Raw genomic sequence first — 27,015 nt, forward strand, 5'->3', positions numbered from 1 at the left:
CATGTAGAAAGTACATCTATAAATCCTTAATTCTAATTAGTGATTAGGCAAAATGCTGCAAATAAGGAGCGTGACTTACATTTGAAAGAGTAGAACTATAATGCATATATACAACTCACACATACACCACACAACAGCGAGGGCAGTTTCTATAGTTTGTGACACAAGACACACACGAGTAAAACATCCAAAAATATCGCAATTTGATAGATCATAACAAAGTTATTATCTCACCAGCTTTTATTTCCCTTTTCCAAACTCCTTTTAGGGAAATACTTTTTGCCCCGAAATTGTTGCGAAAGTGAAATGCACAACAGTTGTGACAGGAATTGCAGCCTATGTGGCATACCTCTCTAATAAGGCATTAATCCCAATGTTGACCTTTACGAAAACTCGTATGGTTTAAACTGAATCCAATCACACTTTATCTTAAAGTAACATGTTTGGCACGAACGTAAAAATACAAGAATTTGCTAAAAGTTTTGTTGGTGAAATCGTTGAGAAAGTGTAATTGGAAACGGGGCTCTATGGACACTTCATTTGGTCTAGGACAATAAATCGTTACAACAAACAAGGCCTCAAATTGTAGTTATGAATATTCTCACTCGTATTCGATTGTTGTGTGTGTCCGCAACTTTTATTATTCGAAACCATGAACATAAAAACAACAACAACAACAACAACAAGCAAGCATATGGTTGTATAATAAAAATAAAAAAACAAAAGTAAAATCCAAATTTAAAAAATCAAAGTAAATAACTTGTTTTAGAAATAAAAAAGATAAACACGTTTAAAGCAAAGCAAAATAAAACAAAAAAAAACAAAACACAAAGTAAATGTACTGCATACACACACAAATACACAGAAATGCATTATAAAATGAGAAACTAAAAAAATAAAAAACAAGCAATTTAAAAAAAAAAACTAAAAAATTTAAAATGCCAACAACTACTCAACGGCAAAAAAATGTTAACTTAGTAAATAAAACACAAGAAACGATACAATATGCAATTAAATAAAATGTTTTAAACAATAAAAAAAAAACAGAAGAATAAAACGGATATTAAAGAATGCAAATTCATATGGAATTAAACAAATGCAAATTGTTTTTCAACTGGGCTGGAATACAAAATATTTGCTGTTTTCCTTAATAATTTTAAAATAAAGAATTAGTTGCATTACTGAGTTCCGGAACATGGAGAAATGGGGGAGAGTGAGAGAAATTTCATCGTTGCTTTGTACAACAAAACAATTTTATTTTAATTAATAGTTGCTACACTTTTAAAATTAAAAAAAAAGAAAAAATATTAATGGGACAACAGTAGTGTTTATGGATAGTAGGTTTTCTTGAAGCGACCCTCGCGATCCTTGCGTCCACCCGGCCGCACCGCACGCGGCACATACTCCTTGTCGTGCTGGTCGAGTGTGCGACGCCACGGATTAATGTCCAACTCAAAGAAACGACGACGCGCCTCCATGTTGCGTGTGCTGTTATCGATCTTGTAGAGCTTCTCCCACATGTAGATCTCAGGCAGCTCCAAGTGACGCTGTCGCTTAGACGCCAAATGCTTGAACATTTGCTCAAGAAATTCACGTTTCTCCGCGTGCTCGTAGTCGGCGACACGACGCAGCGTCGGTCCTTTCACATAGGGAAGCAGCTCATCTGCAGTACGTTGAATGCTGGGCACATTGCTGTAAAGGATGAGCAACTGACGCAGCGTCGCCTCATTAAAGTCCACACATTTACCCTCGGGCGAGATTTCAGCATACAGTGGCTGTGCTGCTGTGCCGCGACAGAAATTCACACGGCGATTCTCATCGACATTTGAACCATGAATGAGCAGTGTATTCAGCTGATACTCGTAGAAACTCCAGTCGCGTCCATTGGTGATCACAGTCTGAGTGTTCAGCGGATAGGTCAACTCATTGTAGGTATTGAAGCCATTGTAATTAGCCTGTGCCAGCAGCCAGGCATAAGATGATTGAATTGCCAGTGCATGCAATGCCTCCTGCTCATCACGCTCCCCATAGGATTTGGGACGCAGCTGAAGATGGGCACGCGACTGGAACGAGAGCAGGCCAAAGTTGGGTGCATTGGCACTGGGCCAATAGCCGGGCACATTAATCGCATGCTGATGCTTTGTGCTGTAGCCCAAGGTGCGTGCATCGTGCTTATATCGTGGTAGCTGCTTGGCCAGCGCCAGGTTCTCGCTCTCCTCGTTTGTCCTCCACGTCGGCAGCTGATGGCGATGGCGCAGCGCCAGGTACGGCTCACCGGTGTATTGCACCAGACGGTCCACACTGTCGTTGGCATCTTCTTTCTGCCATTCTCGGCCCTTTTTCGATTTGACAACATTCTTGGGGGGATCGACGCCACCGACTGCCCAAAAGGCCTCGTGGCGTGGATTGTAATCAATCTCGATATCCTGCAGGTGCGCGTAGTCCGCGCTAAGCACCTGCAAAGCAGCTCGATTAATCTGCTCCAAGATGATCTGTGTCAATTGTCGTTCCCGTGTCACGGCATCTGGTGGCGTCTGCAGCAGCGTCAGCTGATGCCTGCAATTGCATGTTATACTCGATGTACTCCTTAAAACTCACTCAACTTACTTGTAGAGATCGTGAGCGTATTCCAATGCCTCAATAACGTCCTCACGTGCCGCCTTCACAATTGCATCCATCTTCGCCTTGTTGTCGGACTCCGTTGTGGACTGCAATAACGGCAGCTCCTCCAGCACAGTGCGCGTGTAGTGTTGCGTCAGCGGCAGGGCATTGTAGGGCACGGAGGAGTCGGTGAGATCCACCACCTTGTAACCATAATAACGCGGCATATTTACTTTTATCATTTTCTCCTCAACGGTGGCCACCTCACGTATCTCACTGTGCCACTCGGCAGCCGTTTGCGCCTTGCGTGCCTTAAAACTGGTATCCCGAATTGGTGGATACTCCGGCTCTGCGCTGTACTCCGAATCAGCGACGGCCACAGCCTTGGGCTCCGCTTTGATGGCCAAGTAGCGGCGACAGACTGCATGGAGACGCGCACGCAACTGCTCTCCACGGCGCAGCGTCAACATTTTCGCTGTTCGTCAAGTTTAATACAGAATTATTAAAGTAAATAAAGTAGGAATGGCAGAGCCGTAAGTCGCCGCCAACGAGGTTATGACATCGGGCCTAGCAAGAACGATAACGATAGCAACTGTCAAATTGTAAACCGCACGTTATCGATACTTCATTAGAAAGTATCGTTGGCAGCCGTGCAATACATCGTAAACAGCTGAGTATGCAGCTCAACATACTCACCTGCAAACATTTATCAATGTAGCAAATTTAAATCCGTGCAAACAAACTCAGAAAACTAATTGCTAAATTTTATAAAATCTTTTGCCACACTTACATTATGTGTTGCATTAAATAATTATTCTGCGTAGACTGATGAACAGTTTTTGCCATATTGAATAATGAGGCAACATGCATATTTAAATTAAATAATTAAGAAAATTTTGTATTAGATTAGATAATAACAACTTTCGCTTGCATAAGATTTGCTTTGTCTATACGTATTTTGCTTGCAATATCGGTTAACAGCATACTAGTCCTTTAATGACGATCGCTTTGTTTTGCTTTTGCACAGTATTTGTGAAATTATGTGAAACGACTAAACATTGTTATTTTTAGCTTCTATTGTAAATCACAGATGAATGTGAATCCCAACTGTCCTTGCTGCATATATTCACCATACCAAATTCGCTGACCACAGTATCTTATCAATATTGTGGGAAACTTATCAAATAACTACGAATCAATATATGTATGTATGTAAAAATATAAACATATGTACACATGTAAATACTATTGTGCATAGCACTCTTATTAAAATATTGATAATCAAAATTAATTGTGGACGTCACGCGCTCAGAAAGGGGAAAAAGTGTTAAAAGGAAAAGAAATGTCCAATATGCCAATATTGACAGCGGCGCAGGAGCGCACTCGAGAATGGCTGGAATCCCAGGAGGATGAGCTGGAATCGATTGCGGAGTCATCGGTGGTCGATAGCTTGGATGATTATAAATACAGTGAGCACACGTTCACCGAACTAGAAGACAATGATGATGATGATGATGATGACGACGCTGGCGAAGAAGTCAGCACCATGGCACTGGGCACACGAATGGGTGAGTCATTAACATATATAGTGTACATATACATATGTTCACAATTTATTTATAAATACATTTAACAATAGGCGATAGCAAAGGCTCCATCATAAGAGACACACTGCGCGATCTGATCAACTCTATCAACAGCATTCAAACGGTGGGCAATGTGAACATCAGCAATTCCACCAACGTTCACATTGGCAATGTCACCAACATCAACGGCAACATACAGATCATCGCTGAGACCCCTGCAGCATCACGTCCCCGCAACACACATCGTCGAGTGCGTCGAAAGGTGTCACCGGTGAATAAGCCAGATCCGGAACAGAACCATGAGGAACAGGAGCTGGATGAGTCCGAGGAACGTGTCAGTGCCAATGTTTTTATCAGTAGCCAAAGTAAGCAGTAGCACATTTGCCCAGAGAAAATCGCATTATTTATTATACCCGTTACTCATGGAACTCAAGGGTATATTAAGTATAAGCAAGGTATTCTTAATCAGCATCGGCAGCTGTGTTAAAAACTAATTTTGAGAATTGTAAAGAGATAGAGTAACCCGATTTAACACACATGGTTTCATAATATTGCCTCGTAATCGCTTCAAGATTGGATAAACATAACAATCGTTAAATAATTTTTCTAGTTTTTGTTACACTTGAAGCTTTATAGATACAATTAATACATATTTAGATTGAGTAACGGGTATTTAAGACTAAGGACTCGTCTTAAGCGATCTTAATTTTTTTCCACATTTCTAGAATTCAAATTACCCAAAGAGCTATGTTCCATAGTGCCCCGACACTCCTGGCTAGCCCAAAAGCCCATGGAGGATCCCGTAAAACTAGAGCTGCCCGTTAAATATGTAGTCATATGTAAGTATCCAACATGATCTGAGATTTTCTCAACTAATCTCCATACTTAATGTAGTACACACTGCCACCGAGAGCTCCGAGAAAAGAGCCATAAATGTGCGATTAATCCGCGACATTCAGGTGAGTATAAAATATGGATGGATGTTAAGAAAATGTGACTAATTGTTGTCTATTTAATTATAGTCCTTTCATATCGAGGGTCGTGGCTGGAATGACATTGCATATAATTTTCTTATCGGCTGCGATGGCAATGTATACGAGGGTCGTGGCTGGGAAACTGTGGGAGCACACACCCTGGGCTATAATAAAAAAGCCCTGGGTTTTGGTTTCATTGGATGCTTTATGCGTGAGTTGCCCACAACGGATGCGCTTAATATGTGCCGGAATCTGTTGGCGCGCGGCGTCGAGGACGGTCATATAAGTCCAGATTACCGGCTAATTTGTCACTGCCAATGCAATTCGACCGAGAGTCCGGGTCGTCGACTGTTTGAGGAGATCCAAACCTGGCCACATTTCTATAATATCGCTCAGGAAGATTAACAGATGCGATTTACATGACATTTCGAACTGAAGTTCGTTAAATATAAATTGGTGATTGTCCTGGACAAATATTGGCTTTAGTATTTAATAATTTGTTGTTACCATTTTTTTGTGTCTTTATATAAATATATAAATATACTGGCAACAGTATAACAATTTCATGCATTTAAAATCAATTAATCGACAGTTTTTTTTTGTTGTTTTTCAAATTGTTTTCATATTTAATATTCTTTTAATTCGTATAATTTAATTATGGAAACATCTCAGCTGATTGCCGTCGAATCTCGTTGGCCGCCAGTTTATTAGGGATCATCTAGGCAGTTTCCGCTTTGCGTGCTGGATTTATAAATGAAACAAGAATATAGTTATATTAATATTGATCGGATGTTTACAACAAATGGCAAGACTTGCAGTTAGTTAATCAATTGATACAAACATAGAAATGGAAACAAGAGAGAAGACTTTTTTGAATAGCTTTCTTTCTTTAATCAGTCGCAATTTTGGGGGGAATCGATAGAAATATTGTTAAATATATATCATCGAGAAACACATTTAATCAAAAGTATTGGTTGGGAATTTTGGGAGCTGTAAAGCTAATTAGTATTTATGCAGGTTTAACAGACGCATTAGAACTTGATACATTTATTTTAACTTTATTTAACGCGGGGTAGCTCAATAACTTACACCTTGCTACATGACTGATAATTTAATCTTTTTCATCTGCAATTGACATAAATATATATATAAATTTTAGACTTAATTGTGTGACTGCTTAACTGCATAGATCGGATTTGGTTTTACATAATCCACTCTCATATCCAGCGAACACTGCTGGAGCAATTCATAAACAGAGCCCGGTCTGTGTGGATCGTGTGTGGATTGTGTGTGGATTGCACAACGATTACTTACGTGCTGGCCTGCCGTTGGCCCAAGGAGTGAACTTCACGTGGCTGGCGTCGCGTCTGGCGGCTTCCACACGCATTTCCGGGCGCAAAGCTTGGCGCAGGACACGGGCCGCAATGTTGGAATATTGGATGTAGCTGCAACATGCACAAATATTATCATTAGCCATTTTTTCTGCATGTGCATGACATTTCAGCAAACAACAATTACGTAACGCTTGCAAACGCAGCCAGACATAACAATGCCGCTGCTATGCAACTTTTGTATGCTGCAAATAAGTGCGTATATTATTAACTTACGTAAGTCCTGCTGCTCTCCAGGCGTTGGTCATTTTGTCAAATTTTTTTGCAGATTATTCGCACGATGAACACAAAAGTCGAACCTTTCCTACTGCCAGGCTAGAGTTGTATCGAATCGTTCGGAAACACTGTTTTGGACCAAAAGTTGCCACCCTGTTAAGCTCACCGATCTGGCAATATGCACCACATTGGGTCAAGTGACAAAATTGGTAACTTAACATTTTTGCAGAGCTTTTGTGGGAATTTTCATACCTTCAGTAAAATGCTTATCTTAATTTTATGGAACTTCGAATTTAAAAGTTTCTTAAAATTATTAATGCATTGCAAAGTTATGGTATTTTGATATTTGCAATACCTAAGTTTAAGTTTATCGCTGTATGGCGCCAACTCTGAAAAACGACTGTTTTAGTGAACGAAAAGTGCCGTTGTTTTTCGGGCTACCACTCCAGTAGAAATTTCCAATCTGGTTTGATTTTTTTACTTAAAAAAATTTTACATTTCCGAAAAAGGTATTCTGAATTTTTGTACATTTTTTCAAAAAAATTTTTTCTAGAATTAATTTTTATATTTTCTCTTTCCGAAAGCTGACGAACTGCAAACCTTCATTAAAATGTTAAACTAAATTTTTATAATTTTTATCCAAAAAATCAGTTTACCATCGATAACAAAGATTAGGTTGTTTGCATTTGAAGCGATAGCGATATAACATCGATGCTTTGCTGCTGCTGCTGCAAATGTACTCAGTCTGACAGCTTTGTTTATGTTGTGTCTCGCTTGCACACATGTGAAACAGTTGTTGTTTAACACTCATGGTCGATGGACTAACAACTTGACCAGTTAATTTAATATTTAAATTAACATTTATAGAGAATCAGATTCATAACATATGTTATTTCGAGACGACAAGCTAAGATCGTAATGAATTGATTTTTGCCAGTGATTAATGTATTTACGTTTACATGGAATATGTGAGAAAACATGTGCAACGAGTCTAGCCAAGGGTTAAGGTTAGACTGAACGCACTTTTTGTCAATTGCACAACTCTCTCGCCTAGTCCCATTCCCATTCTCAGTTTCCAGTCCTCAGTGCCCAGTCCCCAGTGTCCAATTGGTACAGTGCAATGTCTGCCAAGCCGCCAATTTTAATCATTGAGCCATTCTTTGGTGGCAGCCATAAGCAGCTAATAGATACGTTAGTCGAGTGTAAGTAATATCTGTTATTGTTGAACTTGCAGACACACTTATGTACTTATATATACATGCTTTTTATTGATCTGATCAGGTCTCAATCAGGCCGACTATGAGATATTCAGTCTTCCCGCCAAGAAATGGCACTGGCGTGCTCGCACCTCAGCTTTGTATTTCTCGCAACTCATTCCGCCGGAGCACGATTACAAAGTGCTCATCACGAGCTCCGTGCTGAACTTGGCCGAGTTGATAGGCGTGCGTCCCGATCTCGTCACTTGCCGGAAGATTGTCTACTTCCATGAGAATCAACTGGTTTATCCCGTACGTGAGGTGAAAGAGCGCGATTGTCAATATGGCTTGAATGAGATTCTCACCTGGTAACTATTTTCATAACTAACTATTGAAAAAACTCATACCTATAAAATATCATTGAAAAAATATACCAAAAGCTCCACCAAAAAACAAGAGAAATTGTAAGAATCCAAAAACTATTAAAATATTTTCATTAGCAGGAAAAACTTAATTTCATTGTTTTTTTTTTTTAAATTTAAACTATTGAAAATTTGTTATTTAAGTAAAAATAAAAAAAAAAAAAAGACAAAAAACTTATTTCATGAACATTTAATTTTTTTAAATAAAACTATGGAAAATTTGTACTGAAGTACTTTTTAAAAATATACAAATAGGCAGTAAAATGTAAATATTGTAAGAATCCAAAAATTATTAAAAATGCTCAAATTCAATTCACGAAAATTAAGAAAAAATTTAAAACTTATAGACATTTTTTACAGTTTTTATTAAATTTTAATCAACTGTTCTTAGTTTACACTAAATATTAAATAAATAAATTCGAATTCTCTATCTTCAGCCTGGCTGCGGACATCGTCCTCTTTAACTCCAACTTCAATCGCATGTCATTTCTGGACAATGTGCAGCCCTTTCTGAACATACAGCCGGACTTTAAACTGAAGCACATACGTGAACGCATCGAAAAGAAATGCGAAGTACTGTATTTTCCGATCAAGTTTCATGCGTTTCCCAACAAGCGACACATTATGGACACGGCGGAGTTGAACACGGAGTTGGATTGCTTGCATCTGATATGGCCACATCGCTGGGAGCATGACAAGAATCCCAAGTTGCTGGTGGAAGTCTTAATGGAGCTGAATAAGCGACAGGTTGACTTTAAGGTGACAATATGTGGAGAGAGCTATCAGGCGATACCAGAGGCCTTTGAGGGCATTCAGGAGAAACTGGGCGCCAAGCTGATCAACTTTGGTCACTTGACACGCGAGAAGTATATTAAAACCTTGTTAACTGGCGACATTGTCATCTCGACGGCTGGCCATGAGTTCTACGGTGTTGCCATGTTGGAAGCCACCTATTGTGGTTGCTATCCGATTGCCCCCAATAAGCTCGTCTATCCCGAAATCTATCCAAAGGAGAATCTATATAATACGTCCAATTCGCTTATCAAAATGCTTTACAATTGGTGCCGAAATCCCCAAATCTTTCGTCGGCATCGTGACAAATTCTTTGATTATTTTACCTTTGAACGTTACTCGGCACAACACTTGGTGCCCAAATATCTGGAAAAGATGCGCATTTCCGTTTAAAGTGGGCCTTATAAACATATATAATTAAGATGATATCTAAAATACATATATAATATGAGAATTCCAGTTGCTGTTTTGTGCAATACGCATCGAATTTAGTTCATAAGCCAATATGCAAATTATAAAGTAATCATAACTGACCAATTTACCAGACTAAACTATACATATATGTATGTATATATAGGTTGATAGCTTAATACAGATTTTATGTACTTGATTTTATTTTTTTTTTTCATTTCAATATTTGTCAATTATCTAATTTACGATTTCCTCTTAAAACTTGTTAATTTTATATACAGTTGTTAGCAGCTATATACAGTATGTCAAGTAATTGTTTTGGCAATGGATGTAAGTCACAAATTTAACATCATTTATTACAACTGCATTGATATTATGAGATCTTAAAAATTGAAAACAAATGTCAATATATTTTTCTTAGCCAAAACAATTACTTAAAATGCTGTAAATGCATGTTGTTGTAATTAAATATGCGTTTAGCAATAAGTTAAAATTGCTTTTGTTATGATCTAAGCGATCCACACACAGACATATGTTTTTTATAAACAATTATCTTTAACGTTTTATTGCTATATGATTTTGGATTAAATGCTCTGTGAAAGAAAGTGTATTTAAGAGATTTATTTGTAGCTGTATCTTAAAGCAAATTTTTGAACAGTCTACTTTTAATTATGGAAAATTTTAGTCGAGGTTGAAAATTGTCTGTTTAAACACGAGCATTGCCGGTTTCTCTATCCTATGTTCGTCCCTTTCTATTTCATGACTTTCGATTTGATTTTTAAATACTTTTCTACAGACAGAAATTAACCTTTTCTTTAATTATAAGAACTAGTTAATTAAACAAATGATTTATAGCTTAACAAATAATATTTTAATATTGACAGTTATAGTACATATTCACATGTATGTACACAGGCTTAAAAAACTAGCTAATTTACTTGGAGAACGAGTTTAAAAATGAACAGAAAAACAAAGCATAAATGAGAGTAAAATAAAATTCAACAAAACTTTGGTAACATAAATGTTTCAGAAATGATTCTCTTTAAATTTTGGTGGCATTGTGTACTTCTGCTTGACATGGGCACGATATTCCTCATCGTCGTGGCATTCCCGATAGCATTGAGCGCAAAAGAGATCGCCATCACAGCCAAGGCAACGGAAGACGGCATCCTCATTGCAGATGTTGCACCAGGGCAGCTCCTCGGTGTCATTAGTGCTAGGTTTGGGTGTCGTACCCAGTTCCGCGTCCAGAACAGCCTCTGCCGGCAAACGTGATTCAGCGACATACTGAAAATGTAAGCGGAGAACGTGAGAAGACAGTGGATTTAAGAGTATAGAGAGAAGGTTACCTTTTTCATGATATTTTGCAAAACAGTTTCATCATTCTCATCCTCATTGTCGCTGGGAGTATTAGTGGCCGATGTGCTGGCTGCAGCTCCAGCTCCAGTTCCACCCTCAATGGGAGCATCGCGTAAAGCGCGTAAACGTCTTTCAATATCAGAAATGGCATCAGTGCGTTCAACATCGATGCGTTGATCTAGCTCAGTTTCACCCATGAACTGTTGCAGCAGATCCTTGATCTTGTCCTGATCGCTTCGTTTGTCCGTCGACAACAGAAGATCCTTTTTATCATAGTTCTTTTGATGCGGCATGCCACTCAAACTGGAGAGACGTGCACGTATCTCGTCATCAGTCGACTCCACAGCCTTTAGATTTTGCAAACGTTTGCTTATGGCGCTGTCCAGATTCTCGTCAATATCTGTAGTTGCAGCTGTTGGAGCTGCTGTCACCTCGTCAGGCGCCGTAGTGCTTATGGGCGCCAGCACAGCAGCCAGTTCCTCCGAAGGCAGCACGTTGCTAGAAATGCATGAACAGATACTTTATATGAACAGTAGAGAATAGCCCGCATACTCACTCGAAAAGCGCATCAGCTGCCTCGATGTCTGTGCTCTTTGGGGGCAGACGCAACTTGGTCACCAGCTCACCAGGCAGAGCTTCACAGTCCACAACCTTTTCGGCATCGGCGACCGCCTGCATTTTCGACAATTTGTCATAGCAGATGAGGCAGACGTTGAGCACTTTGTTGGCTTGACGTGGCACCGGCATTGGCCTCTTCAGGCACTTGGCGCAGTAGGAGTAACCGCAGTTGGGACAACCGTGCTATACAAATCCCAAATCCAATTAATCCCAATTAGCTTACTCATGCTTTGTCAGTGCTTACCTCCTTGCAGAAGAGACCATATTTGCGACTGCATCCATAGCAACTCATTTTGTAACGAGTGCAAAAAACAAAAAAACGTCAGCTCTTTGTAAAGTTTGCAAGAAGGACAGAAGAAATAAATGTAAACAAAAGTGTCTTATTAGACAAAATCAGCGCTCACAAATTGTGAGTCACGATATATACTGTATATTGATGCTATCGATAGCTTCGATATTTAGCACTCCATGTCTCTAAGGCACCAGTGATGCCAACTTTTGGGCAGAAAAAACTAATTTTTGCGGGAAGATTGAAAACATGTGAAACCAAAACAATTTCTTGTGAGGTTTTGTAGATTTACTTTCCCTCCGGGAAACAGTACTATCTTTTTTCTCTTTTCATTTTGACGCGATTGAAGGCTCTCATTAATTTATATATAAAGATACACACAAATACTTAAGACATTTCATTTATTCAAGATTACAAGCAGCAACTGTATTCCTATTTAGCTGCCACAGATGTAAATCTCACATATTTCACATTTTCATCACCATACGCCGGAAGTTTCTACTGGCGCACATCCAATTTACACTATTAGTGGGATTGTGTGTCCTATTGCCGACACTTGCAAGCTTAAATACGTGAATTTTCATGAGTTTTGTTTTCAAAAAAATATTACATTTTATATAAGAATGTGTATATTTAAAAGACTACATATGAAATATTTTGAAAAATTCCAGGGAATGTAAGTTTCATTTTTCATCTGGCGGCCATGAAACTACTATGCATATTAAGTTAAATGTATGTTAATCATAATTATATTTTAGTATAAATGCAAAATACAAAATTCTCGTGTGTTTGTATATCCTGTTGTTATTAGGTATTTCTTAAATCTAACGGACTGTGTGAGGGGAGAAGGGAGGAAAATAAAATTAAATATCATAATGATGATGTGGTTAAGGAAACTTTCGTTTTGTGTACGAAAACAAAATCAATTCCGATTAATGCACGAGTAAATACTTTCATTGCTAAATATCAAGCAGCTGGAGTGGATTTGGATTTTTGTTGGTATTATTTCATCTGTTTTGAAATTATTATTTTTTTTAATATTTGATTTTGTTTTTTTATTGAGTTAGCTGAGAGCATATGGTAAAGCTAATGAGAGTGAATACTCTCTCATGACTTTATCTCATTATGCTCCCACCATGATTGAGAGAACTATTCAGATGGAGTGAGATCGCGTTCTAGTTCATTTTCATTGAGTATTTGCGATAGCAAATCATGCAAAGGTTCGAGTATTTTATGGGCGCCGGTATTGGTTAGATTTTTATAGTCGAACATATCATGGTGACTGATGCTGCCATCTCCTTGCACTACACCCTTGTCGATGGCAACGGTTTGCACCCGATCCAATCCCTTTGTCTGCTCCTTAACCAATTCATTAATCTCTTTATTTTTGTCACGCAGCGAATTCGGGTGCTGTCCTCGTGGTAACAGCGACTGTAAAAAAAATATAATTTAAATATAGATGTCGATAAGGTTCGGATCATACATACAGTGGTTCACAATTTATATGACCATACTACACTTTTAACTATACTGTGATTATATTACTATATACAGGGGTGTTCCAATAATGCAAATCAACTGCAAACCAACCAAAATCCATACATTATGTCTTTTTTTTTCGGTTTTTTTACATTTCTGGAACACCTCTGATAATATATATATATGTATACATAAAAAAATTCAAATATTAAGCTTAAGCCAAAACATTAATTAATAAATCTGCTTTTATAAGTGCTAGGTGCTGGTTGAAATAAGTTGTGAGGCACTGTATCTTGCCCCCAAATTGGGAATTCTTAGGGAGTCAAACGAGTACGAGTACGAGTAACGAGTACGAATACGGGTATTTACCGGTATCAAAATATAGGCACCCGGCAGTTTTTGGCGTATCTTGGCGACATTAGCGAGCAGACCCTCGGCAACTTCGGCGGCACTGTTGCCCACGTTGTTGGTGCCGACGTGTAGAACAACTATTTTGGGATTGACATTGTCGAGGGCGCCGTTCTCGATGCGCCAGAGTACGTGCTCGGTGCGATCTTCGCGTATGCTAAAGTTGAGGCAGTGCAGTGGTGCAAAGTATTGATTCCAGGTTTCGGTGTCCTGCAGCGTTTCGAATATGCAATCACCCAGAAATATCACATCGGGATCCTTTTCGCGGCAATCGGATATAAACCGGCGATGTATACTCTGCCAGCGCTTGTCTCCGTCAACATCGGGCACGGCTGTGGGCACAGCGCAGGGATTCATCTTGTCTTATTTGTTGCGGTGTTTTTTGTTTATTACTCAGCATGCGGCGGACGCTGTTACAGCTCTTATTACAGTGGGGACACCTTTGCAGTGAGTTACACTCAAGAACTCGGATAGCGAGTGCAGGTGAAAATAATTATTACCAAAAGAATAAATTGACAACTAGAGTTGTGTAGGGTTGTTCATAATATTACTATATCGATAGATATTTTTGACGGTGATATATTTTTCTGACGATAGTATCCATATCGATATAATTCTGCGATATTATTGTATCTTATTTTTAACCGTTGTATTTGTCGCTGCGTTACAGTTAATAAAAATGTTTAAAATATGTAAGTTTCAAAATTATAGTCGACATAATCAATAAAGTAAACGTAATAAACAAATTGAATTTTACAATCGATAACAGCTTGCCATTGCTAATTGGCCAATCGATATTATGGACGATAGTGTTGCATCTCTAGCCGCCGCTTGACACTTTTCTTTGGCTGCATACGGCAACGACGACAAGACAACATCGCAACTGTAGAATTTTGTTGTAACATTTAAGCATATTGATTGCATGGAGAACAAAGTTTTCTAATCGAATAATTGCAAGTGCGGAGTGCACAATTAGAATACCATGGACGTGGACCTCAGCCTAGATGAAATAATCGAGCGCAAGCGCACACACAACCCCCCTCCCCGGGCCAATGAAAAAAGACTGTAAGTTTTACACACATCTAAAAAAAAGGCCAAAAGAAAATGGCGCTGATTTTGGTAAAAATTTGAGTTGGCCGTTTATTTTGATTTTGATTTGTACACAGCAATGCAGTTCAAATGAAGCCTCGAAAGCCGCTTAACAAGCCGGCCGGACATCAGCGTACATTCGATGCACGTAACAAGATAATACAAAAGACGCGCGCCAAAATAGTCGATGCACGCGATATACTCAATCAGAATATACGCGACTCTGGCATCGATGCCCGCAACGTGCTGCTCGAGCGGAAGAAGGAGCGCATGCCATTGCCCATGCCCCTGCCACCACAATCATCGCGCATGCAATCGCGAGTAACTGGCGTTGGTCGTGCTGGAGCTGGAGTTGGAGGAGGTGGCGGTGGCATTGGAGGCATTGGAGGTGGCGTGCACAAAGGACGATTTGGTCAACGTATAATTACAGTCGGAAATCGGCCGGGCGCTATGGTGCAAACACTTTGGGATCCCAAGGATGAAATGCCAACACACAGTGGCTACAAATCGAGTCGTCTCAATGCTGCCGCCAAGCCATTTGTGCCACGCGGCTATGTGGACTATGACAACATGCAGCAGCTGGAGGATGGTAAGCAACAACAATTGAATTGTTGACTGGTTGACTCACATTTTCCATTTTTGCATTTTGCAGAGGAAATTGCACGCACGCTGCACATGGGCAGCTACAACAGCAGCCAACAGGCGGGAGTGGCGCGTCCAAGGCTGGCACGTGCCTATGATGGCTATGACCTCGAAATGGACGGTGTGGAAATAACATCGCCAGGCGGCAGCAACACTATGGCCGCTGATCCCTTTTCCATTTACGAATCGGCACGCAATCGTGTAGAGCGACCCTCGCTGCCACCGCCACCGCTTGGCCATGTTGGCCATGGTGATAATGGCGAGCAACTGTTTGAGCGGCGACAGCGCAATTTGGTGGCAACATCCAATTTACCAGATTCGCTACGCGCCCGCCTTTTTGGCAACGAGCCCGACCGTCGCGTCTCCCATGGCATCTATGCCAATGAGAATGGCAGCGGACATCAGGCTGCAGCCGGCATGTCATCAATGAATATGCACCAGCGTCGCAGTCCGCCATCGATGTCAATGCCGTTGCCACTGAGCGTGGTGAACAATAAGCCCGGCTATCGTTTGCTTGTTAGCAATCTGCACACAAATGTCACAACAGCCGACATAAGGGAGCTGTTTAACGACATTGGACCAATGTACGATGCTCATGTGGTGCGTCCCGGCACCGCCGAGGTCATTTACAAGTCGCTGGAGCATGCTGAGATGGCTGTGGATGCCTATCATCAGCGTGAGTTCGATGGCCAGCCTATGCACTGTGTCCTGGTCAATCCACACTCATCCAATCGCAGTGCCCACTCGGTGAGGTAAGTTGTCAGCTATACTCCTTGCTCCCAAGTCTATGCTCTACTAACTCTCTCCCCTTCGCCATCTCTATCTTGATCAGCTCTCGCACCGTGACCACCAACTCGTCGGGTGTGGAGGTGGACATTGATGCCCTACACTCAGTACTCTTTCGGGATCGTTAAAGCAACCGGGGAAACGCCTTCTTCATCCCAGACACTACATTAAACATTTCATCAACAAACATCCCACGATTTATCAAAGCATCAATCATCACACACACTCATCTCTAAATTCTTTCCCCTTACTTAGACATAAGTCTGCAACAAAAACACATTTTGTATTCGTTGGTTAAACGATATATAACCGACGCCAGCTCAGTAAACAGATAGCCAAGTTTATATCCAAGCATTTTAAATTAAATTATTTCAATGGAGAAATAGCATATCATATTATATATCATATATATCATTTGATAAGGTAAGTGAAATCTAAAACATAACTCTGAAAAAATTTCTGCAGCATGGCAGCTATATCAAAAACGGTTGTATGATACTTTTTGGTATAAGTATAAGTAGGGTATAAAAATCAAAATCCGGATCTAGAGGGAAAATTTTTTAACGATATTAATTAGCTTTTAATGCAGAACGAATTTAGAGGCCAAATCAAGATCAAAATGAGATTCCGCTTAAAAATTGGTCCATGTTTGACAAAGTTATGAACGTTTGAAGTTGGTTGAACCTTTGACCAGGCAACTTTACAAGTCAAAATTTTTGTGCGATTTGACATGATTTTTTACAGAAAAATGAAAGGTCTCAAAATCAAATTTAAAGTTATGTTTTATACTAATTACAATATAAGGAGTCGATTAAAAGTAAAAACTTGAGATTTAAAATTTTCATTTTTCAAAATTCCAAAGGGGGGACCCTTAGCATCGAACCCATGATCTAGAGGAAAATAATTTTTTTTACAAAATTAATTGAATTTGAATGCAGAACGAATTAAGAGGCCAAACCAAGATCAAAATGAGATTCCGCTTAAAAATTGGTCCATGTTTGACAAACTTATGAACGTTTGAAGTTGGTTGAACCTTTGACCTAGCAACTTTACAAGTCAAAATTTTTGCCCGATAGGACATGATTTTTTACAGAAAAATGAAAGATCTCAGAATCTAATTTAATGTGTTGTTTTATACTAATTACGCTATAAGGAGTTGATTAAAAGTGAAAACTTAAGATTTAAAATTTTCATTTTTCAAAATTCCAAAGGGGGGACCCTTAGCATCGAACCCATGATCTAGAGGAAAATAATTTTTTTTACAAAATTAATTGAATTTGAATGCAGAACGAATTTAGAGGCCAAATCAAGATCAAAATGAGATTCCGCTTAAAAATTGGTCCATGTTTGACAAAGTTATGAACGTTTGAAGTTGGTTGAACCTTTGACCAGGCAACTTTACAAGTCAAAATTTTTGTGCGATTTGACATGATTTTTTACAGAAAAATGAAAGGTCTCAAAATCAAATTTAAAGTTATGTTTTATACTAATTACAATATAAGGAGTCGATTAAAAGTAAAAACTTGAGATTTAAAATTTTCATTTTTCAAAATTCCAAAGGGGGGACCCTTAGCATCGAACCCATGATCTAGAGGAAAATAATTTTTTTTACAAAATTAATTGAATTTGAATGCAGAACGAATTTAGAGGCCAAATCAAGATCAAAATGAGATTCCGCTTAAAATTGGTCCATGTTTGACAAAGTTATGAACGTTTGAAGTTGGTTGAACCTTTGACCAGGCAACTTTACAAGTCAAAATTTTTGTGCGATTTGACATGATTTTTTACAGAAAAATGAAAGGTCTCAAAATCAAATTTAAAGTTATGTTTTATACTAATTACAATATAAGGAGTCGATTAAAAGTAAAAACTTGAGATTTAAAATTTTCATTTTTCAAAATTCCAAAGGGGGGACCCTTAGCATCGAACCCATGATCTAGAGGAAAATAATTTTTTTTACAAAATTAATTAAATTTGAATGCAGAACGAATTTAGAGGCTAAACCAAGATCAAAATGACATTCCGCTTGAAAATCGGTCCAGGTTCGACAAAGTAATGAAAGTTTGAAGTTGGTCCAACCTTTGACCTAGCAGCTTTACAAGTCTAAATTTGTGTGCGATTTGACATGATTTTTTACAGAAAAATGAAAGATCTCAGAATCTAATTTAATGTGTTGTTTTATACTAATTACGCTATAAGGAGTTGATTAAAAGTGAAAACTTAAGATTTAAAATTTTCAAATGCCAAAATTCCAAAGGGGGGACCCTTTGGTATTAAAATCGAAACCCAGATCTAGAGGGTTTTATTATTAAAGTTTGAAACTGTTGCGACTTTTTACTCAACAATTTTACAAGTCACAATGCTGAAATTAAAGATTTTCCCTAATAAGTTGTTACAACTGCTTTGGACTTTTGTTTTCTTTCTTGTTTAATTGTTTATTACATATTACATAAAATGTACAGTAAATATTTTAAGATCGCATAAAATTAATTCATAATAATTAAGTAAAAAAAGTAGCAGAGTTAAGTCAGCAATTGAAGAGGTTGCACACAAAAAAAAAATAATTATGAAGATTGTCGGCCAATCGGCGGCAGCTGGGCAGCTGCTCAATTGTCCCGGATGCCGGTGCCATAGTTGGCGCCTCCAGCGCGATTCAATGCCTCCCGGAACAGTTCAATGTCCAGTTCAGCCTCCACGCCCGCCTGCAGCTCCACGGCAAAATTCTATAAATAGACGGAGAAAGGTAGAAAATTTATGAAATAAATATGATAAAATAATTTGAACAAGATTGGATGACTATATCAATTAGCAGCCATAGGAATGATCACTTAAAAGTTGATTGTTTTTTAAATTATTCATTTCATGGTTAAACATTTTAAATTATGAACAAGTTTTAAATAGACTGAATAAATTTGGATATAATCGTTAAATTTTTATTGCAGATGCTTAAATCCAATCTTTTCAATATAAATATTTGTTAAGGCCATAGTGATCGGTAAGGGTATAAAATCTTTATGGGTCGTAGAAACCTTTTTTTTTTGATACTTAACACTTACATTTAGCACATCCTTGATGAGCGCCTTGTCTGTCGACATTTTGGCACGCTGTATGACGCCCACTTCCTGTCCGATCCACGTGAGGAAAATGAACTTCTTGCGCTTGGATATCTCATCGCCCATTTGGATGCGGATGTAGCCGAAAGCGCGTTCCGAATCGCCAAACTGTTGGCGGAACTCCTCGAAACACTGGCCACGCCCATGGACAATTATCTGTGCGCCATCAAATTTGAAGACCGCCCACTCGGTGTCTGTGAGATCGGAGCGGACATCCTCGTAGGCCTCGCGTATGGCATCCTTATCCAATGATGTCGCCAGTGGCATCTATAACGGCACAGGATTATACTACATGTTTATTTGTTGTTTTATATATGCACAATTAGTGGTGGCAGCAAATACGCTATTCCCAGTTCCCCCCAAAAGTTCATTTACTTTGTCTGTATTTACAACCACTTTGTTTTTTATATTTTTTGTGAATTTCGTGATTATCGTGTGGGATTAAGGCTGATGTTTAATGTATGTGGCGCGTCGGCGCATTGAGGCAGCGCCAAGTGCTTTCAACTTGTCTTAAGCATGGCACGTATCCATCAGATACATTGCGCGTCTCGCCTCTCAGATACTTTCGTTTTCGTTTGCGTTTCGTTTCCGTGCCAAGAGCCAAAACAATAACAATAACCATAATAATAAAAATAATAGCAATAAATTTACAAATCAATCACGCCAATGCATTTTACATTTTGCACAAAACTCTTCAATTTGTTCAGCTCAAGAGTGTTGCATAAATTATTCAACATATTTGTTGTTGTTTTTAAAATTTGTTGTTTTCGATTTCCTTGAAAATTAAAATGCAGTAAATGAAAACAAGCAATGCAACACTACAAGTGAGTATATATTTGTGCACGTAAGTGTATAAAGAAGCGCACAAAAACACAGTGCTGCTCACGTGTTTAGTGCAGAAAACTATCGCTTGTACTATCGGCCAGGGTGTAGATATTGATGAGACCTACGCAATAGCAATATATGTGAATACAATTTTTAACAATCAATTATTAGTTTTAATACAAACATTTTTATTTCCAAAACTTTACGTTTTTTTTTTCAATTTAAACCTTGAATCACAGTATAAAGCATGCGATAAGGTAAACGACCGTTATTCAGAATGTACTTGAATGTTTTCCGACACAAATTCCAATGAAAATTCATGACGCTTATGGAGAACAGTTTAAACTATAAGAGACTGAAGAGTTTTATGATTCAACAATGTGAAAACAAATCCAAAGCGAGTAATAAAAACTTCGTGATTAAAAAAAAATTGAAGATCAAACATAACGAATATTGAGTAATAAGGGGAAAACCATATATATATATATATATTTACACTGACATATAAAAAAAGCATAAAGAAATAAATTGAATACAGTTTAGAGTGCCAGCATCACAATAATTTATCAATATAATTTCGAGTTTGTAGGTTGAAATGAAGCCCACATAACGTCACGAGTGCTAAGAAAGACTTTCCTCCATAGATTTGTGTCTGCACATCGAAAGTATCTACGAAATGTATCTTTTGCTGAGTCGACTTCAATCAAGATTTATGCATTGTTTTGCTCCATTTGAAACAATTTAAGCCTCACAATTTTTCAATCAGCTGCCGACAGAAAAAATGAACAATAACAAAAAAAAAAAAAAAAAAATGAGGAAAAAAAGAAACGGAAAAACTGAAACGGTTTAAAGATAATTTTGTTGTCGCCCCACGAAACGAGGCGATGTTCGTGTTGAATGGAAACGATGATGATGGGGAGATGGATGATGATGTATGTGTGTATTTTATTTGGGTTTTGATCTGATTTTGGGAACTGGCAACTGGAAGAGAGATATGAGCATCCGAAAAACAAGAGCTAAAGATGAACGAAAAACTGTCTCCAGCTTTTTACTAAGACACAAACACACACACACACACACAACATAATGCGTTCATTGACCGATTTGATTGCTGTTGTTCGAGAGCTGTGAGAAAAATCAATTAGAAAAGTTGCGCACTGAAAAGCGAAACGATTAGAAAGATGAGAAATAAAAGAACGCCGAAAAGAAATGACTTTCACGACCGATGACAAAACTTCAGGTCGAACTCTAGCTGAATTAATTTACCCAAAAAAAAAACTAAAAAATATGCAACAAATGATGCCAAACTGTGCCAAATAGAAAGAAAACGCAGAGAAAGAGATGCAAAAATAAGAAAGAAATAAAACTAACTGTTTGCTCAATTTGGCATATACATAGGAGAAATAAATTTAGAATTATGACTCTGCTGATCGTATCATATCGTATTCTAAATTAGATATCATAATTTGGAGCGCAACAATTAACGGCATTTCTGATAAGGCCATTTCCCAGACTGGGCGTGTCGGATATAACCACAAATATAGTATAGAAAGTCGTATGATGTGTATTTTGATGTATGTTTGTTTTACAAACGGGGTGCGGGATTGGATTGGGTGTGACTTCGGGTCTCTGTGCGGGTGCAGCATTGACGCAAAATGTAATCTCAATTCCCTATTCTCCAGATAAGCCACAACACCAACGACGACGACGATGACGATGACAACGACATCGAAATTGATTTATAGTAGCTCCAACGACACTTGTTTGTTCTTCCCACTTCTTCTTCTGCTGCTCGTTCTTCTTGGTAATTCGTGTTGAGCAATCTTTCAATCTTCAAGTAATTCTTCTAATTAATGTTCGTCTCTGTATGTAGTCTTAACTGAACTTTAATTCTGTATCCAGATGGAACGAAAGCAAAAGTGATCGATCGATAAGTCGACATGGGGTTACCATCACTTATTTGTAATAATAGTATAACATTTATTGATTACTTCTTTATCGAACACAGACACAGTCACAAACACAAACACACTCAACCAGGGAGCGAGATTTGTTGCCAAGTGCATTACGTTTACTTAATTCATGCGACTTTTAGTCGTTATCTTTATCTAATCTTAAGCCCATATGCTTGTGTGTGCAATGTTGTATTATATTATTCCCCGAACTTGTAGATATTTCAAGAGTTAGTCTTTCGTTTTTATGGTGGCATCAAATTTTGATTAACTTGGCAGTAGAAATAACGTTAGTATGTGAAAAATCAAGAATCTTCTTTGAGCAGATATTACAATCAATTTAAAAAAATTTGTATTTGAAAGTTTTTAGTTTAAAGACAAAAATGGGATTTTTAGAATATTTTTTCAGAATGCAATATAATTTTTGACTATTACATTAAATATTTACATTAATTTCCTTAAATTTACCTTTAGCCTGAACACTTTTGTTGAAATTTTTATGATAAATGGTTAATAATGTAGAATAATGTTTTATAATGAGATCTATAATCCAATTTAGTGAACTTTATTCATTTTATGCATTTTAAAATTATTTTCGGGTCAAAATCCTTAGTTAAACTTAAATAATTACAAGTGAAATCTAGATAATCAAAGTTTCATATCATTATAGCATTATAGACACATAAGTTATTCAAGAAATTATCGCATGTTGGGTATTAACTGATCGAGCACACTTTAGTTAAGCAATTGTTTGCTTTTAGTTAACATTTTGTTTCGTTTTAATTACTCAACTAAAATGCCAGGCGATAATAAGTAAATATATATGAAATATGTATATATATCTATAAATATCAGTATCAGTATCTACTTATGTATGTGTGACTGTATCAGCAATTTTTTTGTTTGTTTTGGCCCGGTGATTTAATCAAAAATGTGCAGCTAATGAAAACAAAAAAAAAAAAAACAAAAAAAACTGATACGTAAGCGACACCCAAAAATGCCTAAACGATATATAAGTAAAAATATATATACGCTTATAGATATACTGATACACACAGAATGTGGTTTTCAACATTGAAATTGTTTAATGTTGACTAATGCATTTTCAGATAAGCGTCGGTCACAATCAAATCAAGTTCCACATTTAATTCAATGAGACTTTGTGCTAAATGCAACACGCAACGCCAACAACAACAGCAACAACCACAAACATTATTGAGTCAGCTACTATACATAGTAAGTGCGTGGCTGAGGACAAAAAACTAAGATTGAACTTTAGCAGCATGTGGCAAGTACAAGAGCCGCAAATTGTGACTCACAGTCAAGTTCTTGAAAAAGGATTAGTCAATCAGGAAGTTGAGTGTATTTCAGTTTTACTCACTATGACTTAGTGTTAAAAACATTGCAAAGTTAACGAATAATTGAATTCACCGACCGCAAAGATTAATTCTTTTTAAAATGTAATATGTATATCAAAATCTAAAAAAATAATCTTAGTCAAAAATGTATTGAACAATAATTTAAAATCTTAATAAAACTCTTATTTTTAATTGTGAACATATTGTATTATAAATATAGTTGTGCTTGGATAATACATAAAAATTGACATTCATTGACAAATATTCATTTGTATTGTAGAAGATTATACAACAGAGATCTATTTTATTTGTATTAAATCATTAAAGTTATGTTTTTGGCATGTTCTCACTTTGTAAATTTCATTAAATGAAATGTGAGGCGATGGTAAATGTCTGCCTGCCTGATCTTATATCAGGGGAGATTCTAAATATATTTGTCTGTAACCCACATGCTGCACATATAGTATATAGCTGCAACTGAAGGTGTTGCTGTGGTTTTTGGATGGATCATAAACTGAAGAATTATCGGGGAAAACATCTGTTACGCTTTGTTTTGCATACTTATATGCTGTTTGCGTTCGAAAACATTTTCCAAATGTGTATGTTTGTGTGTGTGTGTGTGTGTGTGTGTAAAAATAATAAAAATGCAACTGACGGCAAAATTCGCATGAATCAGCGGCAATGCGCGCGTTCATTTGCCCCGTGACAAGTGGAAGGAACGGCAAGTGGTATGTGGCCAAAAGGGGAAGGGGCAATACCACCGAAGGGGGTTGAGGGGTGTGGGGTGTGGTAGGAAGGGGAGGTCGTTCTTTTTTGGTAGTCGCGCGGTCGTTGTTATATTGCTTTTGCTGTATGTATTAATAATTCTTCAGTATTTTTTTTATTTGCTTACTTTATTTACTTTATTTTGGCTGAAACACAAAGGAATGAACTTGTGTTGCAGTTGTTGTTGGCATTGTTGCAGTTGTTGATTTGTGTGCGTGTGACTCACAACGTATTGAGAAATACTTAAAACAATAAGTAGAAGTTGCAAATCGTTGACCAAAATTGGCGCATCCGGAAGCGCAGCCAACTTAACAAGTATGTTAATATGTATGCTTATTAAGTTGGCTGCACAATTGTATATCAGGCACAGTTATGTATTGTAATTGTATTTATTGTATGGTATGAAGTTTGTCATTGATATGAGGAGCAGTTTGCGGCATTGCGCATACGCCGCGTATTGCGTACCTCAAAACGATATTCAATATGTATTATTTATTGGCATTGAATTTTATAATGTTGTTGGCGTTATTGTTGTTGTTTTTGATATTGTTGCTGTTGTTGTCGAAGCCTGCTTGAACGCATTTCGTTTCAATTTTCATGGCTCTTTTATTGTGTTTTGTGTGTGCGCGCTTTGTTTGACTTATTGATTGAGCTATAACCGTAAATGGTGCGTCTCTGCTCCGACAGATTAGGCTTATATACACACACAACATACACACACACACTTGCATGTAAATAAATTAAATTATTAGTTTGCAACTGCTGTGAAAACCAAGTGGAAAACAAAAAAAAAAAAAAAAGGAAAAAACTCTGTGATTAACTCTTGAGTCATGTGGACTCGCATTTTGTGGCATTGCAGCTGTTATGACTCACTGTGAATCAATCGAATCATCATTCATACTGTACTCAGTACAGATTACTGACTTAAAGTGCTACATATATCAGCATTTGAATCAAATGCTGTACCAACAGTGGCAACAATATGCCATTGATAGTTGCCACTGTAGCAAATCACAACAGTTTTCTTGATAAGATATAAATATTTTTAGATAAAACTGTAAATACATACATATGTCTACATACTAGTACACATGTACAAAAATTCATATGTACGTGTATATGTAGGTAAGAAGGTAAAAATATATACAGTGGCTTACAGCTCCATTGAGACACTACATTTATAATTTTGATTGGATTTTACTGCTTAACTCAGATATAATTATAAAATATATATATATATAAAAATGTTCAACTCAAGTTTAAGCATTAATTTACAAAACTGCATTTACATTTGATTTATATCTACTTGCCATTAAAATTTTAAATATGTAAAAGTAGTGGGTCAAATAAACTGGAAGCCACTGTACAGCGTAACTGTTTTGTGCACAAGTGCAGCTGCGACGCGACGTTGCTGCCTCTGTCGCCGTCGCCACCGCCGTTGCGCACTTGAACTTGATATGTGTGTCTTTGTTGTTGTTGCTGCTGCTGTTTCTCAACTTAACCCTTTGCATATGCTGCAGCCTCCCCCGCAGTAATGGCAAATGCCAAAAATATACATTTTTATTCTTATTGCCTTTTCTTGCTTCCTTCTTCAAGTTTTTATTGTCTGGCAACGGCACCGGCTATGTCTGTGTGTGTGTGTGCCTGTGTGTTTGGCCCTGGCCGGTTCATCTACACACACTTATCAATATATGTATGCGCAGGCACACACACACACACACTTGACTTTGGGCTTGAGGCTCCAACTCTTAGCGCGTCTGACACAGCCTCGCTCTCTTCCTCTTCCTTTGGCCAGCTAATGTGCTCTCGTACTCTTGCGCTTCACTCTCTCTCTCTCTCACACACGCTCTGCCCCTTTGTCGCATCTTTTACGAGTCTAATTCTTTCTGCTTGTCTTAATATTGTCTTACATACCTATGCATACATATGTATTGTACCTACATATATACAGTAAGTCATGTAATATTTTTGACAAAATAAATGCAAATTTTTTTATTTAAATTTATTTTTGATTATTAAAAAATCTCCTTTTTTATTCATTTATTTTGTCTGATCAACGTATAATATGGGAATTTATCTACAGCTATTCAAGAAAGTGTTTTGACAAAATCAAATATATTAAAATGTTATCTTAAAAAAAAAGATTTATTTTGTATCCTTGAACAAGTTAAAAAATAATAATAAAATAAAATATGTGAACTTTGATTTTGTCAAAGCACTTGCTTGACTTACTGTATGTATGTATGTATGTGGATGCATGTGTAAAAGTATCTCTCACCCTTCTCGGCTTGCTCTCAACGATTTGTTCAACTTCAATGCCGTCTGACATGTTGCTGCTGTTGTTGTTGCTGCTCTTGTTGCTGGACTGGGATTGGGACTGGGATGCTGTAGTGTTGTTGTAGTGTTCTGTGTGTTGTTGCTGGGTCGCTCCTGCGCTGCGCTGCACTCAAGTGAGAGTTCAATGAATTTTTGCCGCTTGGCTTTGGTGTATCTTTTGATTTTCTTTTTTTTTTTTTTGGTTGCTTTTTTAGTAACTAAGTACAACAAGAACACAACGACGCGACGAAAATGTACAAAAATGGCGAATATATCACGATAAACAGCAACAAAAAGTTAATAATAAAAATTAATATTAAAAAAAAACAATGTCAAAGGCAAAGGCTTCTTCTTTTAAATCGGAGTAACCGACTCCGTCCGACTCGCACGAATTGTTGCTCACGAATGCGGCCGGCAGCGCGTGCAA

General features: G+C 37.7%; 8 protein-coding genes across 10 annotated transcripts; 3 read left to right on the forward strand and 5 right to left on the reverse strand.

The window, feature by feature from the left end:
• Positions 1-1,235: 1,235 nt before the first annotated feature.
• LOC117793567 (28S ribosomal protein S30, mitochondrial) lies at positions 1,236-3,164 on the reverse strand. The gene is made up of 2 exons (XM_034633920.1): positions 2,608-3,164; positions 1,236-2,556 (listed from the first exon to the last, which is right to left on the reverse strand). The coding sequence occupies exons 1-2, from the start codon at positions 3,069-3,071 to the stop codon at positions 1,329-1,331; spliced, it is 1,692 nt and encodes a 563-aa protein (XP_034489811.1). The 5' UTR covers positions 3,072-3,164; the 3' UTR covers positions 1,236-1,328.
• A 400-nt stretch (positions 3,165-3,564) lies between these two features.
• Positions 3,565-5,731, forward strand: LOC117785299 (peptidoglycan-recognition protein LE). Of its 2 annotated transcripts, none has more exons than XM_034623243.1 (6): positions 3,565-3,809; positions 3,914-4,169; positions 4,241-4,552; positions 4,913-5,026; positions 5,082-5,146; positions 5,210-5,731. In XM_034623243.1, exons 1-6 carry the CDS (start codon positions 3,804-3,806, stop codon positions 5,564-5,566), a joined length of 1,110 nt encoding a protein of 369 aa, XP_034479134.1. In that variant the 5' UTR covers positions 3,565-3,803; the 3' UTR covers positions 5,567-5,731. The 2 variants fall into 2 exon arrangements, with proteins under 2 accessions (XP_034479134.1, XP_034479143.1); XM_034623252.1 differs by having other exon boundaries at positions 3,565-3,805.
• A 41-nt stretch (positions 5,732-5,772) lies between these two features.
• Positions 5,773-6,921, reverse strand: LOC117785316 (protein stunted). Of its 2 annotated transcripts, XM_034623273.1 has the most exons (4): positions 6,769-6,921; positions 6,476-6,606; positions 6,251-6,286; positions 5,773-5,902 (listed from the first exon to the last, which is right to left on the reverse strand). In XM_034623273.1, exons 1-3 carry the CDS (start codon positions 6,798-6,800, stop codon positions 6,273-6,275), a joined length of 177 nt encoding a protein of 58 aa, XP_034479164.1. In that variant the 5' UTR covers positions 6,801-6,921; the 3' UTR covers positions 5,773-5,902; positions 6,251-6,272. The 2 variants fall into 2 exon arrangements, with proteins under 2 accessions (XP_034479164.1, XP_034479156.1); XM_034623265.1 differs by lacking the exon at positions 6,251-6,286 and having other exon boundaries at positions 6,769-6,920.
• A 640-nt stretch (positions 6,922-7,561) lies between these two features.
• LOC117793415 (glycosyltransferase-like domain-containing protein 1-like) lies at positions 7,562-10,199 on the forward strand. Its single transcript, XM_034633725.1, has 3 exons — positions 7,562-7,970; positions 8,050-8,332; positions 8,824-10,199. The coding sequence occupies exons 1-3, from the start codon at positions 7,889-7,891 to the stop codon at positions 9,569-9,571; spliced, it is 1,113 nt and encodes a 370-aa protein (XP_034489616.1). The 5' UTR covers positions 7,562-7,888; the 3' UTR covers positions 9,572-10,199.
• Positions 10,200-10,437: 238 nt separating this feature from the next.
• Positions 10,438-11,965, reverse strand: LOC117793416 (abscission/NoCut checkpoint regulator). Its single transcript, XM_034633726.1, has 4 exons — positions 11,811-11,965; positions 11,505-11,749; positions 10,939-11,446; positions 10,438-10,876 (listed from the first exon to the last, which is right to left on the reverse strand). Exons 1-4 carry the CDS (start codon positions 11,856-11,858, stop codon positions 10,616-10,618), a joined length of 1,062 nt encoding a protein of 353 aa, XP_034489617.1. The 5' UTR covers positions 11,859-11,965; the 3' UTR covers positions 10,438-10,615.
• A 274-nt stretch (positions 11,966-12,239) lies between these two features.
• Positions 12,240-14,278, reverse strand: LOC117793616 (platelet-activating factor acetylhydrolase IB subunit beta homolog). The gene is made up of 2 exons (XM_034633984.1): positions 13,704-14,278; positions 12,240-13,286 (listed from the first exon to the last, which is right to left on the reverse strand). Exons 1-2 carry the CDS (start codon positions 14,097-14,099, stop codon positions 13,005-13,007), a joined length of 678 nt encoding a protein of 225 aa, XP_034489875.1. The 5' UTR covers positions 14,100-14,278; the 3' UTR covers positions 12,240-13,004.
• Positions 14,279-14,554: 276 nt separating this feature from the next.
• On the forward strand, positions 14,555-16,610 carry LOC117793574. The gene is made up of 4 exons (XM_034633928.1): positions 14,555-14,807; positions 14,909-15,420; positions 15,484-16,225; positions 16,306-16,610. Exons 1-4 carry the CDS (start codon positions 14,725-14,727, stop codon positions 16,385-16,387), a joined length of 1,419 nt encoding a protein of 472 aa, XP_034489819.1. The 5' UTR covers positions 14,555-14,724; the 3' UTR covers positions 16,388-16,610.
• Positions 16,611-18,727: 2,117 nt separating this feature from the next.
• LOC117790359 (coactosin-like protein) lies at positions 18,728-27,004 on the reverse strand. The gene is made up of 3 exons (XM_034629794.1): positions 26,551-27,004; positions 19,316-19,639; positions 18,728-18,982 (listed from the first exon to the last, which is right to left on the reverse strand). Exons 1-3 carry the CDS (start codon positions 26,599-26,601, stop codon positions 18,866-18,868), a joined length of 492 nt encoding a protein of 163 aa, XP_034485685.1. The 5' UTR covers positions 26,602-27,004; the 3' UTR covers positions 18,728-18,865.
• Between the last annotated feature and the right edge of the window lie 11 nt (positions 27,005-27,015).

The sequence above is a fragment of the Drosophila innubila genome, chromosome X (genome assembly GCF_004354385.1).
Source record: "Drosophila innubila isolate TH190305 chromosome X, UK_Dinn_1.0, whole genome shotgun sequence".
Classification (NCBI taxonomy): Eukaryota; Metazoa; Arthropoda; class Insecta; order Diptera; family Drosophilidae; genus Drosophila; species Drosophila innubila.